Source organism: Hyperolius riggenbachi, chromosome 6 (assembly GCF_040937935.1).
Source record: "Hyperolius riggenbachi isolate aHypRig1 chromosome 6, aHypRig1.pri, whole genome shotgun sequence".
NCBI lineage: Eukaryota > Metazoa > Chordata > Amphibia > Anura > Hyperoliidae > Hyperolius > Hyperolius riggenbachi.
In genome coordinates this window covers 293836386-293852076 of record NC_090651.1, presented here as the reverse complement: position 1 = coordinate 293852076, position 15691 = coordinate 293836386, and the positions used below count along the sequence as shown (strand labels likewise).

Genomic DNA, 15691 nt, shown 5'->3' with positions numbered 1-15691 from the left:
TCTGATTTGCTACATCCACCTGCACAGTCCTCCCCTGATCTGCTTCATCCTGTCTGTTTCTTTATATGATTCAACCAATCGTCTCTGACATTTAGTTCTTTGGGGTCTGTCTTCCTTACTTTTCTGCTCCATCATGCTGCTCACGCCCTTCTCCATGTGCTCCTTCCTAATATAAGTCTTGTATTTTGGATGCCACCCAAACGTATCTGCAGTGCCACATTATACGTATATATTTGCAAATTCTGCCTTTTCTTGCATTCTCTACTGGTTAATAACTGTCTGCTTATCTACTTGCAATAGAGAAATAGCAGCAGAACTGCTAGCACATATGGATAATGGCTGAAGCTACATCTGGAAACACCAAGGAAGAAAAATAAAAACAAACTTTTTTTTTTGCTTTCTTCGTGGATGCTTTTGCCTTTTTGAATTTAATTTTAAGTATTCTTGTGAATCTATGAGCATTAAAACAACACAGATGCCTCTTAACGCATGGCTTCCTCCATACATGTCACCTGTGCCACCCTACTTCCTGTTTCACTCTGCAGGCCACCTGCCACACCAGGAGTAAGGGCCAGTTCACACTTGCAGCGGATCAAAACGTATCCATTTAAAACAGATCCGTGTTTTTGAAAATGGATCTGTTTTTCACAATTTCATGCTCTTGTTGCACATGTTTCTAGTAAATTTTAAAGTATGGTAAAAACTGGTACTTCCTTTACGGGTGTTTCTATCATGATAATGTACCTTTTTTGACCAATAGGAAGGAAGTGGGAGTGGTTGTGCTATTTGGAGCAATTTCTTGAACATACAAGGCCTTGTTTGCACTTGGGAGGGTTTTGGTATGAAATTATAAAATTCCTTCAGGAACTGCTTGGTGATATCCCCCCAAACTAGCTTGCAATCATGCAGGTCACTGTAGTGAGGATGTCATTTGTCATAGAGCTCTGAGTGCTCCTGGACAGCCAATATCAGGTCCTCCACATAAAAAAGCTTGAGCAGCATGTTTGTAGCCCTGCTCAATCCCAGCTTGTAAATAGGACATCTGCAAAGATGGCGTTGACGAGAGGAGCAGGAAGTTTAGGCAATGTGCTTTGACATACGATTTGTGTGCAAAGTTCTATGTATGAACAGAAGTTCAGTTTTTGCATTGGCTTTCATTGCCTCTGCAGGGATCCGCTCTCCAGAAAAAAGTGCCAAGTTCGGACTCTCCGCTCAGTTTCCAGGAACGTATCCAACAGATTTGTTTTTATTTACAAGTCAAGACGGCCAATATTTTTAACATTATGATCCATTCCTCCATTTTGGTCCACTCCATAAAGCATACCAAATGGATACGTTTTTATTGATAAGAAAGTTTTTTTTTTTTTTGGCACACTCCACAGCCTGTCACTACAGCCTGTCTCTTTAACTGCAGGCCTGCTGCATAGATAAAATTCACATCAACATCAAAAATGTATCCAGTACAGGAAACCATGCGCTGCCTTACAGTCCACTAGATAAAATCCAAAGAATGCAACCATATACAGGCTTTCAATCCAAGACTTCCACTTCAATGTACCTCAAAAAATAAATAAATAAATAAAAGTAGACAATTAATCGCATAGGGTATATTGCTTCAGGAATCTTCCACCATATATTGCCCGTGTGCTTGTAAGGCTTGGTGGTGTATTCTCCACAGTCAGCATGCAACGCATGAGCTGACGTGGAGGAGGTACACACACTAGCACAAGGAAACAGGCTATCCCTAGTATAGTGGAGGGGACGACTGACTCCAATAGGAGATTGTGGCGCACAGAGCCGGTGCAGATCCGACAGCCACAAACAATACTTTCGCTATAACGTCTCAGCGCAAAGTAGCGCTGAGCGCATAAACCAGAACTGAGGAGATCAGGACAGGTAGACAGAATGAACGCTTGCTAGCTAGCCGCTACTTAGTGCCAACAAGCGTCCACAACAAGACAGACTGGAATGAGGCAGCCAATGCGTTGCGGCGATGGCGTGCCTCACAAAGACAGGACAGGATAGTCAGGAAATAGCAGGATCGAGATAGATGAACGTAACACAGACAAATATACAATAAGTATGTTTTCCTAGCGTATTACAATTACAGCTATCAATGAAACTATTTGTAACGTCTGACTAACATATGTATATATCGGCAATGAACCGATATATGACATAAGCAGGAACACTGACTTAGGACTGGAACGATACAGGGAACAGGACTCAGAAGGATTCGCTATCTCTTCGCAGAGATGAACGCAATCCACAAACGGTAACAGGACAGGATTCAGAAGGATTCGTTATCTCCTCGCAGAGATGAACGCAATCCACAAACAGGACCAGGAACAGGATAACTAGCTCAGCACGGGTGATCACGATATGCGCAACCACCAAAACGTGCTGGAACGACTAACTGAACACAGGATATAAACAGTTCGTGTACGTATATATCAGCGTCACTGATGTATCAACGTAACACGAATACAAGGAAAATAATAAACGTGCTGGTATGCATATATATTGGCAATGAACCAATATATGATGCAAAGACCAGCAAAGTATCTTTAGAACAAGAAACACGATCGGGGGCTGAAGCAACAGCAAGACAGGCTTAAACTGAAGCTATGAAAACCCGAGGAGTCCTGCAGGAAGCAGATCTTTATACTGAGGTCATCCAATGGGAGCAGACATGCAGATTCCCACACAGGTGAATGATAATCAGTCACAAGCTGACAGCAGGGAAAGGCAGACAAAGCTATGCAGCTTGCATGGAAAGAGATCAGAACTGCCTGAGCTGCAGCACTACTACTTCCAGCAATACCTGCTGCAGCAGCGATCATGACAGTGCTGTATTACAATTTCACCGCCTGTGCGTACCTTTAAGTACACTGCCCAAGCACAGACAGCATTAAACACGTGTGTGCACACATTGATGGGGACCACCAATCATAACAGGGTTGTGCACACACGTCTTTGATGATGTCTGTGGCTTGGGCAGCGTACTTTAAAGGTACGCACAGGCGGTGAAATTGTAATACACCACACAGGCAATATATGATGGAAGATTCCTGATTCAATACACCCTATGCAATGAATTGTCTATTTTTATTGTTTTTTTTTTTTTTTGAGGTGCATTGAAGTGGAAAACCTGGATTGAAAGCCTGCATATGGTTGCATTCGTGGACTTTATCTAGTGGACTGAAAAGCAGTGCATGGTTTCCTGTACTGGATACGTTTTTATTGCAAGCGTGAACCGGCCCTAACAATGCAGGATTGGTTGCTGGAATTCAGGGCATCCTAAACCTGACATTTACTGCCACTCTGCTGATAGTGCGAGGTTAAAATTCTGCTCCAGCAGAGATCCTAAATCAGTACTTTTCTCAAGCTAGGGACTAAGTCAACTCTCCTGTGACTCCTTCCCTGCAAGAATCAATGATTCAGATGGCCTTTTTTAAAACAATGTCCATGCCAAGTGAACTAAAGCATGGGAACTGTGTGTAACTGGACTATAAACAAGCCAAAAAAGTACAACCAAGCAGCTAATGGCATTGCTCATTTCCACATGAAGTGATGCTATTATTCTTTTTCATGTACGGTGCACTCAGTTTATAAGCCTGCTACAACACTTTCTCATTGTTCTCAGATGACTCCAATAAAACATCAATAATAAATGTCAGCCTTAGTGAAATATGGGGAAGGCAACAGCTATCATAAGTATGTCAAGAAAATAAAAAGAAAGGGTTTCAGTTGGTTATTCTCGATGATGTCTGCTGGACAGAAATGTAAAAGTTGCTTTGTTGACAAATGATGCCAAATCGGTTTTGGGACAGTTTTAGACACTGCAAATACTTCAAATGTTTTGTTAGTCATGTAGTTTTTGCTGGCATGATTTTTTTGGGATGATTTTTGTTGTATTCCCCTCTTTCTTTTGTTAGTTCTCCTAATAGCTTACAAAAACTCAAATGTCCATTTTTTTTCCATAGAGTGCTCAAATAGAGTGCTCAAATATTTCCTTTTCCTATTTCCTTTCTGTGTGAAAAGAATCTTCAGATAAATTACTGTTAATAAGTTAGGACCAGCTTTCAGACTGTATTGGTGTGACTCTTGTGGCTGCCTTGACTGTATCGCCCCACTGTTAAAACTACAAGGTGACAGGCACAGACTAAATCCCTCTAAACAGACTGCAGCTTGTAGTTATGACAGTCTGTGTTGCAGAAAATAGCCAGTTTATTTCCTTTACATGACCTTATCAAATAGCTTCTACACAGACAAAAATAAACTGCAGGGCTGGGTGCCTTTACAGATTTAGGAAAAAATTTGTACTTGAAATGGGGCTTTAAAAATCTTTATTGCCTTCACTAGTATGTTTTTTGCAGAGCTCTGTAGTTGTTTCACTGAATATAAATGAACCGCACTGTCCTTTTCATCTCACCCTAAAAGAGTCTAAAACAAAGTTGTACGTTGCTCATTTTACAATATATTTTCCTATGACAAAACTGTTACAGTGTACACTGACTCGTGAAGAAATATCTACTTATTTACATATCTCGCAAATTACAGAAAAAGCATCCATTAGTTCACTGCCATTTTGTTTGCATTTTAATCTGTTACAATTAGCTATACGGGACAGGAAATATATTACTACTAACATACTATTGATTATTCCAGAAGAAGATTTAAGTCTGCAGTTCTGCACAAAGTGATTGGAGACTAAGAATGCTTAGTCAGTTATTAAATAGAAAATGTAATAACAGGTATGGGGAAGCCAACTGCGTTAGCCCAGACCACCCTGGATTCAGTTTCATGGACAACTGAAGGGAGAAGAATATGGAGGCTGCCATATTTATTTATTTTTAAACAATACCAGTTAGACACGTATTATTCTGTTTTGTCTCTATGGAGACGTTTGGACGATTAGGCGGGCGCATACTATTTTCTGCATATGATGCATAATTTTATGCGGTCCGGAAACTACGCAGGCACGAATCCCGGAAATGCGCTTCAGATGAGAGGAAATCACTATTCTGCTGCCGGCGTGAGTTTCACCAATGTAGACGGCTGTCTGATGGTGATTTTTGGACCCTCCTGTTTGAGATGGTAGGAGAGTATTTAAGGGGTGTTATTTGTGGGGGCAATTTGTCCTGATGAAGCGCCACATTGCTTGTGGCGCAAAACGGCTGTAGACCTCTCGCTGCCTGTACCTCCGTCGATTTCAACTGATGATGTATTGTTGCTGGAGTTTTAAGCTACATTAATAACACTGAAGTTTTACCCACGTGTGCACCACTCCTCTTTCTCTACTGTTGGACTGTTATAACAATTAACTGGTGAGTTGCACTCTGGAGTGTCTGGCCTGGCCCTGTGCACCATGTTCTGATACTTGGCCTCAAGGCTGGTTCTAGTAAGATTGGAGCCCAAGGGCAGAATTAACCCAGGGGTCCTCCAACAGACACCGCCAGACCAAAAAGCGGCATTACGGGGCCCTTTGTGCCAGCCAAATTTCCCTCCTGGGCACCTGAGACGGATGCTGTCCCTCCATCCATCATCTCCCAACTATATTATTCTCTGGGGCCCCTGCAGAGTATTTGGCAGTGTAATGTCTCACCTACCCGCCAGCACAGGTGAGACGCTACCCTTCCAAAGACTCTGCAGAAGCCAGGGGAGCAACAATTAAGTTGGGGGGACACCTTGGGGACCCCTACAAGCTCTGGGGCCCTGGGGTGATTGCCCTCTTTGCCTCTATATAGCACCGGCCCTGCTTGACCTAGGGACACAAAAATTATAAATCCAGCCTTGAGATTGCCCATCCAATCCAACTGCACATTGGCGCTTGAGAACTGGCCTTAAACATAGAAAGTGTTTGTGTTTTTTATATTTGCTGAAATAATGATTTCTTAAGATTATAGGTGGTATTGATTGTCTGAAATTGTATCCAGACCAGGATTCCATTGGATAATTTATCCAGAGCCGGTATGGGAATGGGAATGGCATCTTTAGGGAGTAATGGTAAATATTATCTTGTTTGGCTAAAGTCTATAAAAATAGATTGGAAGCTTTGCCATCCAAGACTACGGTATGAGTAGCTCACCAGCCAGGCCTGGACTTCGGATGTAAGAAAAAAAAATCTCAGGTTATAGTACAAGTTATTTTTAACTGAAAGCACTCTATTCAATATGAGGTTAATATAAATCTTATAGACTGGGTCTATATTCAGTAATAGAGAAAAAGACTCTCGAAGTGCACCATGAAGCCTTGAAAGGCACAATTGTTCTTTGTGCTGTTGACATAGAAAACCCCTTCATAAACAATATGTGTCACCAACCTACAGTTGTGATTCCCATTTGCTAAATCACATTTCAGCTATCGCTGCGTTTCATACAAGAGTACTAACTGGTAGGGTTCATGTGCTATATGACCCCATTAGTTCCATCATCCTTCACATGGAGAAGGACTAGGATTATATTAGTGAGGAGATCTGAAGGCATTCTAGCAGAACATTGCCGACTGTGCTGTGTGACCACAGAGCAGCCATGATTTTCAGCTGTGCTTTTTATCCTTTGGCAGTTGTGTTCTATATTTTGTACAGATAAAACCAAGTACTTCATACTTCTAGATAGCAAATGTTCTACATTAGGTAAAGGAATACTATTGATACCCAAGTGTTCTAAAATGACAGTGTACAAATAATGTCTAAGTAGCTGTGTAAACATTTTCCTACTTTTCATGTTAAATATCAGAGGCAAAAGCTGTAATTTATTGAGGGTAGGATTTAGCTATATTGGGACAAATCAATTGCAGAAGGGGTGTCTGCTTCAATGCACAGCCAGAGTTGCATATCAGACTACAGAAAGCAAATATCAAACATATCAAACTCTGAAAGCAAAAACAGTATGAAAAGCTGTGACAATTAGTTACATTTCCTCTGCTCTCTTCAGACAGGTCAGTCAGAAACACAGGACACAGGAGCTGCAGCTGTTGGGAGCTCTCTCTCTCTGTCACACGCAGAGCTACACATAGAGTTAACTGATCAAGTGTGAGGGGAATTTCCCCTCTCCTCATGGCTCAGTCAGCCGTCAGTTTTGGCGTCAGTAAAGTTTGAATGTATTTTGATAACAGTAAACAAAGAAGTTGCTACTAAAATGTATACACCAGTACTTAGCAGCACTTCCCAAGCAATGTGTGTGTCAATTGAAAAAAAATATGTGAATCGATAGTATTCCTTTAAGATAAAGTGATCTTTACAATCTTTGAGTTAAAGCGACTTGAGTTCATAATGGTGTGTGCCCAGGGCCAGTTCGAGACTTTTTGCTGCCTGAGGCAAACTTGTGAGGATGTGCCCCTCACCTCCACTCAATTTGGAATGCACAGCACTCAACAATTTGCTTTGCTTCATTTAATGTTCTCACATGACATGCTGCAGCTCAACACAATAGCTGGCTGTGTTTCTGTGAGTCTCGTTCTCTTCCTACTCTGTCTACATGCTGTTAGTGTAAACACAGTACAAAAAGGCTGCCCCTGTAATCTCTGCTGTCAGATGAAATTTTTCACCTTGCCTCATGAGAGAACCGGCCCTGTGTGTGCCAATGATTTGGGGGGTGGGGGGAGATTGTAGGACAGGGGTTAGGGTGAGACTCACTACTTACCTACTGCTAATTCTCTGGCCCTCCGCCCATGGGGGATGCACCATCTTCTCCAGCTTACTGGCAGCATATGCCAGATTTTTTAATTCCCATTAGTGTCTTGCCACTATGCATGCTGGGAGATATAGTCCATTTATGCAAATACTCGCATCCGTGCTGGGAGATATACTGTGAATAATCACATCCATGGAGTACATTTCCCAGCAGGCATTGTGGCGCGCACACGCGCAAAACACTGTTGGGAATTACAAAATCTGGCAGATGCTGCCAGTTGGGTGGAGAAGAAGGCGCATCCCATACAAGGCAGGGGCCAGAGGAGCAGCACCCCATAGGGAAGTAGTGAGGCTCACCCACCCTCAATAGCACACAGTATTATAATTACAAACCTCCCTTATAGAGAGGTTCATTAAAGAAAAAAATGTTGTTGCTCAGGTTGCTAGCTTAGTGCAGCTTAATTTCATCTTAAAATGATCCTGTAGTAGATACAAACATATGAATCCTCTACTAAATTATAATGGTGAATAATTTACTAAAGGTGCTGTTTTTTTTTATTACCCTGTAAAAAAAACTTCCCGTTTCCTAATCATGCAATCAAAAACTGGGTTACAATTAGACCACAGCATGGTAGATCTTACAGTTCTGCCCCATCTTTTGCAAACTCCTTTCTCAGCCCCTCACTTCTGATGAGTCAGTCTTGCATGGCCTACAGCTGGAGAGATGTTCCCACTATTGTTTAGGTAGGGTGTCTTGAATGTGGAGCCCAGTAGTGGAGATCTATTCTTCATAACTGACTTAAAGAGGAACTCTAGTGAAAATAATGTAATAAAAAAGTGCTTCATTTTTACAATAATTATGTATAAATGATTTAGTCAGTGTTTGCCCATTGTAAAATCTTTTAAATACCTGATTTACATTCTGACATTTATTACATGGTGACATTTTTACTGTTGGCTGATGATGTAGCTGCTACATGCTTTTTTGGCAGTTGGAAACAGCTGTAAACAGCTATTTCCCACAATGCAGCAAGGTTCACAGACAGGAAACTGCCAGGAGTACGTACTCAGAGTTTCTTGTGGGAGGGGTTTCACCACAATATCAGCCATACAGCGCCTCCTGATGGTCTGTTTGTGAAAAGGAATACATTTCTCATGTAAAAGGGGGTATCAGCTACTGATTGGGATAAAGTTCAATTCTTGGTCGGAGTTTCTCTTTAAGCCTCGTACACATGTACTGTTTGGGTAGGACTGACTCCATCCCTCATCTTATCCCTCAGCTTATTTTTTCAACTGATTGTCTGTAGAAATCAAAATACCTAAGGGGTGCTGGAAAGTGGACCGGTTAAAGGCTCTTCCTCTGACATAGGAGATCAGAGTGCTAATCTTTGCTCTTCCTGCTCAGTAAGCCGGCACCTATTCAGTGAGTAGACTTTGAGCAAAACTCCCTAACGCTGCTACTGCCTATAGAGCACGCCCTAGTGGCTGCAGATCTGGCACTTTGAGTCTGCCAGGAGAAAAGAGCAATATAAATGTTCTGTATCTGGTCTTGTCTTAAAGGTAGTTTCACAATATAATCACATTTATATAGCAGTTGTATGCTCACATCTGCGCTCTAATGACGTGATGCTGCGGATTTAGTCAGAATGACGCGCAGCATACTGTGCATTTACCAGATGGCATGTGCAATTACAGTTGCAGTGAAGCAGAATTCTATGCACTGTATACATTACTGTATGTGTTGCATTGCACTTGTAGTGTGCAATGCAACTTTTCAACACTTTAAAATCCTATTTTTCAGGATGTGCAATGCTACATGAATAGTGTGCAAGTAGCCTTAAAATGGGACATTAAAAAGTTAAACGTGGGCACAAAAAGTAAACTAGGGTAATAAAATGTATACTAGTTTACACAAAAATAAAGTTATGTGCAGTACTGTATATAACTGCCAAGTGTCTCCTTGAAGGACATGGGAACAGCAGTTTGGATCCAGCAGCATCAACAAAGCAATTTCTTATAGACACATTCATCTAATCACGTGGCTACCTCATAAGGTAGAGTTATCACCAAGGGATCGACTGCAGGGATTTCAAACTATTTTCTGCACATCCAAATATTTCCTCAGCTACCTGCTGGCGGAAATAGCTTGTCTTTCTGTGATGCAATTCGGCCCAGCAATACCAGGTTGACATGAACATGTTTCCCCTCAGACCCTTTGGCTCTGGAAGATCTTAATCTTACAATAACACCCACCAATACTATAAAAGGTTGCTCCTAAGGAAAAAGAAATTGTCCGTGAACTAGCTTTATTGCTAAGTCTGCGTATACTTTTATGACACATAGTTTTTTATGTCCGTGTCAGGAACGTTTTTTAAAATACTGCCAAAAAATGATTTCCCTGTGGACCGCCATGCTGCTGCAAAGTAATCAAGTCCTTTTATTTATTTATTTTTTTTCCCTGAGATTGTTACTATTTTAATTTTGAGTCTATGAAAACATACAGGAAGGTGTGTGTGAGTTGATAACTGAATGTCCTGATTCTCTCAAATACCATGTCCAAATGTACATCTGCCCATTGCCTGTCTTTAGCACATTAGGCACCTTTACTGCTTGTATTGTATACAGTATATACAGTCAGAACTGGGACAAGGTCCTCCAGCACCCAAGGCTGACATACCAAAGTGTGCCCCTCCAGCCCTCTCACCCCAGCCGTCACTCACTGATTGCTATTAGACTAAGGCCCCGTTCACATCACAAACGCGGATGGCCACGCATGCGGAACGCAACGCATGCGAACGCACGCCATCCGCGTTTGTGTGCGTTGCGTGGCTGATCCCATCACTGAAAAGTGAATGGGACAGCCACGCGTTTTTACAAAAAATGCGTGCAGCATGCGTTCCCGGACCGCACAGGCCTGGAACGCATGCAGTGTGAACATCAGACATTGCAGTCTATGCAATGTCTGATGTCGTGCGTGTCGGCCACCTGCACGCGTTTCCAAAACGCGGCTGGAAACACGTGCAGTGTGAACGGGGCCTAAGAGGTGCCCCAGGGCCCCCAACACCTTAATTTCTTATCTGGCTTCCAGTCACTGCCATGTATCCCCTTTTCTTATTTCTCTCTGCTTCAAGCACAATAAAGGAATAATAGCTGACTGAGTTGTGAGCCCCCTCCTACACTGCACCCTGAGGCTGGAGCCTCTCTCACCTCTGCCTCGGCCCAGCCCTGTATACAGTATATTATCATTGATTTATAAAGCACCAACATATTCTGTGGCGCTGTACAAAGTAAGAAGCGAACATGGGGTACATAATAATACAGACAAATGGAATACAGCAATATACAAAATACATAAATGATGACAAAATACAGAATAAATACAAAAGACAGAATTGGTAATGACAGTGACAACAGTAACATGATGAATAAAATGTATAATGAAATCCAAGACACAAAAGGGGGAGAGAAAGGGGGAAATATATTTCCTTCTTGCTTATGGCTGCAATTACTGGGAGGACCAGTACTGCTTTACTAAAATGTTGCCATCCTTATGGTGCCCAAACATGGTACAATTTTTTCCATTTTTTATTTTCGATCAGAAAAATTCAATCAGTTTTTCCATTTGGAAAAATGTTTGAATATGAAGAAAAAGTAGGTTTATCTAATAGTATTTTCTTATACAACCTACCATCCACTATACAATTGTAGAAACAATCACCCAGATTTTTCCAACATGTTCAATCAGAATTTTATTGAAAGCACGGAAAATAATCGTTCGCTTTTTTCTCTCTATTCGTTTGTTTTGGTTGAAAATTGAACATTTTAATTGTACCATGTATGGGCAACATTAGACTGCTTTTCCTGCGGAGTGGTCAGTATATTCGCTGTGTGCGGAAATAATGTCAGTTTTATAAAGCTAGGCATACACAAGTTAATAACGACTTGACATGGCAAGCCAATCAATCCCTTTCTGATCAGATATTGATCAGAGACTGACTGATTCTTTAACCATACTGCACTCTCGATCTAAACTAAATATGACAGAAATCTATCAAGCATTAATTGAACAGCTGTAGTGGTATTGCTCAATGCAGTGCAGCACTATGCAGCCTTCGATTCCCCCATCGATTCCCCCTTGCACCCTGACACAGATGTTTTCTAACACATCCAATCACACTTTCAATCAATAAACTGCCCTACGTCAATCCATAGTTGACTGATTGAGTATGTGGGTGATAATAGATTTCTGACAAATTCAATCAAAGTGATCCAATAGTCGGGAAAAGTTGTTGTGTCTGTAAATAGGGTCTGTCATGAGTACTATCTGTTACTGGGATCCATCATGGGTTATGTATTTTTACTGGGATATGCATGCTGTTGAATTATGTTATGTGGGGAAATTGCTAGTGGATAAAAAGTTAAACAAATATTGGACCGGATTAAGCCCATCTATTCAGAACAAGGAAATATGGTCACAGGAGAACATAACATATAATACAAAATGTAGCTTGGTGATACAGCAATTATGGTAGAGTCTAGTTAGGCACAGGGAATGGCATAGGGGAAGATCAGCAGGGAAAACCTGAGCAATGCAGAGTGATTCATCATTTAGAACATTGAACATATGCAGGGCTCCTCTATAGTCTAGCCATGGTTGCCATACCTTCTCAAAGTGGGGCAGGATGTCATTAGTTCTGGCACTTAATATATCATCTTCCTATCAACACAGGAAATGATGTGATCATAGTTCAGGGAGGGCTGCCTCCAGAGAAGCGATGGTTAATTGAATAGTTGTAATTGTACAGCGATTGCGATCTGCTTTTTTTTTTTTTTTTGGTTCTGGCTAGTAAAATCGCTGCAAAATCGCTTTGTACAAGTGATTAAAAAAATTATTTTGCAACGATAGTTTGTATTGGAGCACAATCTCTTCAAAAATACTGCACTGATGTGGGGAAATCGCCATCACTCCTGATGGATCTCCTCCATTGACTGTCATTAGCCTAGCGCTTTTGGAATTGCCAACAATTCCAATGCACGGGTGAAACAGCTTCTGTGGGTCCCAGCCCTAATAGTCAGGAGCACCACACTGGTATTATAGTCATGCGTTTATTTTAAATACATATATGAAATATACACTTGGCAACTTGTACGTATAACAGCACCAGTCATTACCTACCATTTACAGCTTGACTCCTGAATGAGATAACAGAGCAGCCTGGCTAGAGCGTGTAACGCTCTCGGTCACTCTGAACTGTGAGCCAGAGGAACAGTAAATCATTTTTACTGTACACATCTCAAAGGCATGCAGGGCACACTGGTAATCAGAGGAACACAAAGCACGGACACTGGTGAGTTTCTGACTGTACAGATAAAAAGGAACATACGAAACGAAATGAGATCACACATATCCACAAACAGACAAAAAGTGAGGCAGACAGTATAATTCATTTAGTATAAGTCAATGTTTTAACAGGTGTCCACTACAACATCACTGCAATAATAGTGCAGGCAATTCAATACTGTACCTTTTAATAAAGCAGTGTCCTTAAAGTGAAAGTTTCTTAGCAAGAAAACTTTCTTGGGCAAGAAAACTGCCCAGGCTTTTTTCCCTGATGCTGTGCAAAGCATGATGGGATTTCCTATGCTGTTGTTCACGTTGCCTAGCAACTGGGTGGAGTGATCAGCACACAGGACAGTTGGAACTGTGTCTCATGCTCCCTGTCACCTCCTTTCAACCAAAAAGATGGCTGCCCTCATGAAATCAAACATTTGCCTGTTCTTTTAAAACAGGGTGGGTAAGAGATTATATTACCTATTTATTTGAATTAACATAACTAATGTAACTTAACCTATTTTGGTTCCTGGACGTAGAAACTACGTCCAGGAACCATGTGCGCTCCCGCGCGCTCCCGAGGCCGATCGCGCGCGTGCACGCGCCCTCCTGGCCCGCGGTTCGTTAGCCAGGCAATCAGTGAATCGGGCTATGGTACCCGGTAACTAATTCCTCTCCCCCGCTGAAAAAGCGACAGCTTTTATTGTATCAATGGTCATTTTAACATCTTAACACCACACTGGTAGACTGATATATTGGTTTGGTAGAGGAGGAGGCCAGAGTAAAAGGGAAAAAAGAAAAGATAGAAATTCAGCTTAAAAGCAGAAGATAAGCTCATTTCGATATCATAATGACTATGTCACATGGTATGTGTCATATATCAACAGAAAATAACAAAGGTACATTTATTGAGCTACATCATTTTTTGTGTAAAATAAATTAGTTATAAAAATCTCAGTGTATCAGCTTCATAAGTGTGTTCAGGTTCTGGATTTTAATGACCAGAGGGATCCTGGTGGTGACTACTGTATAGTTTTATCTACCAAAGGCTTAGGTTGCAGCTACTTAAAAAAACGTATTAAATTACATATGGCATAGTATAGCTTTATCCACAGTGGTAAAAGGTTGGATATAAATCGTGTAAAAGAGATGCTTTCTGTCATCTACACGAGAGGGAGTACATTTGGTTAGTATTAATAACAGGAAGTGTTTCCTTGACCCTTTAGCAGCCATTTTATTTAGAGGCTTGCAAGTGCTCCAGGCCAATTTATTTTATCACCTTTTTTTATTTCTTATATTACCTTGCTACTAATTAGTACTGCTGTAATGTGTGTATCTTTATGCACGTAAACCTTCACGCGTGTCACATTGCGCGCTAAACGCATAGCATGGTCGTGCTATGCGTTAGCACGGCTTTGTGAATCAAGCCCATTGACTTTACACACAGTGCAAGTATTCCCTCCAGATGATAAGAGACAAAGGTGACTAGGAAAAGTGGTCTTCTATTTTCATTTCAGTGAAGAAACTACCTACTTCCAGATGTAAAGCAGTCAATGGCTGGGATAGAGCCATTGCAGGCATGTAAGCAAAGGAAGACCATACTGCTTCCAGTGGCCGCATGGGTGGACAGTAGGTGAAGAGCTGCTCATGGCCGGGGGAGGTAAAGAAGAGGGAAAGCATTTTTAATTTTCTATAATTGAGTTAATTGTGTTTTACAATTGCAGTGATCCTTTACATAGATATATATACTGTACATATATATATATATATATATATATATATATATATATATACATACCAGGGCCCAATATGCAAGGCGTTAGTTTGTTCTCCGGATGTCCGTTTGGGTTTCCAGTTTCTTTCCACCACCGCAGCTTCTAAACCTTTATGACTATGGTAAGGATCAGATTGTGAACCCCTGAGGGACAGTTAGTACCAAAACTGTATATACTCTGTACAGTGCTGCAGAAGATATGATCGCTATATAAATACTAAATATATATATATATATATATATATATATATATATATATATATATATATATATATATATATATATATATTTTATTTTTTTTTAAAAGAAAGACATATCACAAAAAAAAAGAAACAATAGAAAAAAAACACACTGCATCGCAAGATTGCAAGAATGGATGAGTCTAATGAATGAAAGAATGCGCTTCTCATTCACCCATCTCATATATATTAATATACATGAGTATATATATATATATATATATATATATATACTGTATATATATACACATTTGTTTTTTTACATTGTATAATAAATACAATGTAAACGGCACTTGATAACAGGAAGATAATCATGCAAACACAAAACTATAACTTTATAAGTCAAGTTGGTAAAAAGAAAAAAGAATTCTTCCTATTACATTAGAAAAAATAAATGATGAAAGCTTGCATGCAGTGCATGAGAACACAAGAACTCACATTCACCAACAAAGAGATTATAGCCAGGCCATTGGGGTTGCGGGATGCCTCGCTGACATTACTGTACAAATCCTGGTTATAATGAATCAGCTGTACCTGTAATAAGAGAAGGGGAGCTCACAAGGTCAGTAGCTAGAAGAGAAGACAGAAAGTGAAGGGTCATAGTTACAAAGACACAAAATGGATAAATACATGACAGAGATTGGGGCATGGACAAGGCAGATTAATCACTACATGGAAAAAAAGAGGAAGGAGCAGAGCTCAGGGAAATA

General features: G+C 40.7%; 1 protein-coding gene across 5 annotated transcripts in view; it reads right to left on the bottom strand.

Annotated features, from left to right (window-relative positions):
• LOC137521606 (carbonic anhydrase-related protein 10-like) overlaps positions 1-15691 on the bottom strand; it is a 549933-nt gene that overhangs the window by 119735 nt on the left and 414507 nt on the right. For 4 of the 5 annotated variants that reach the window (XM_068241074.1, XM_068241070.1, XM_068241073.1 and 1 more), the window contains one exon: positions 15420-15515. The exons of the other annotated variant lie outside the window; for it this stretch is intronic. In XM_068241074.1, coding sequence (XP_068097175.1) covers positions 15420-15515 — 96 coding nt within the window. The remainder of the gene's footprint in view (positions 1-15419; positions 15516-15691) is intronic. 5 annotated transcript variants of the gene reach the window in all.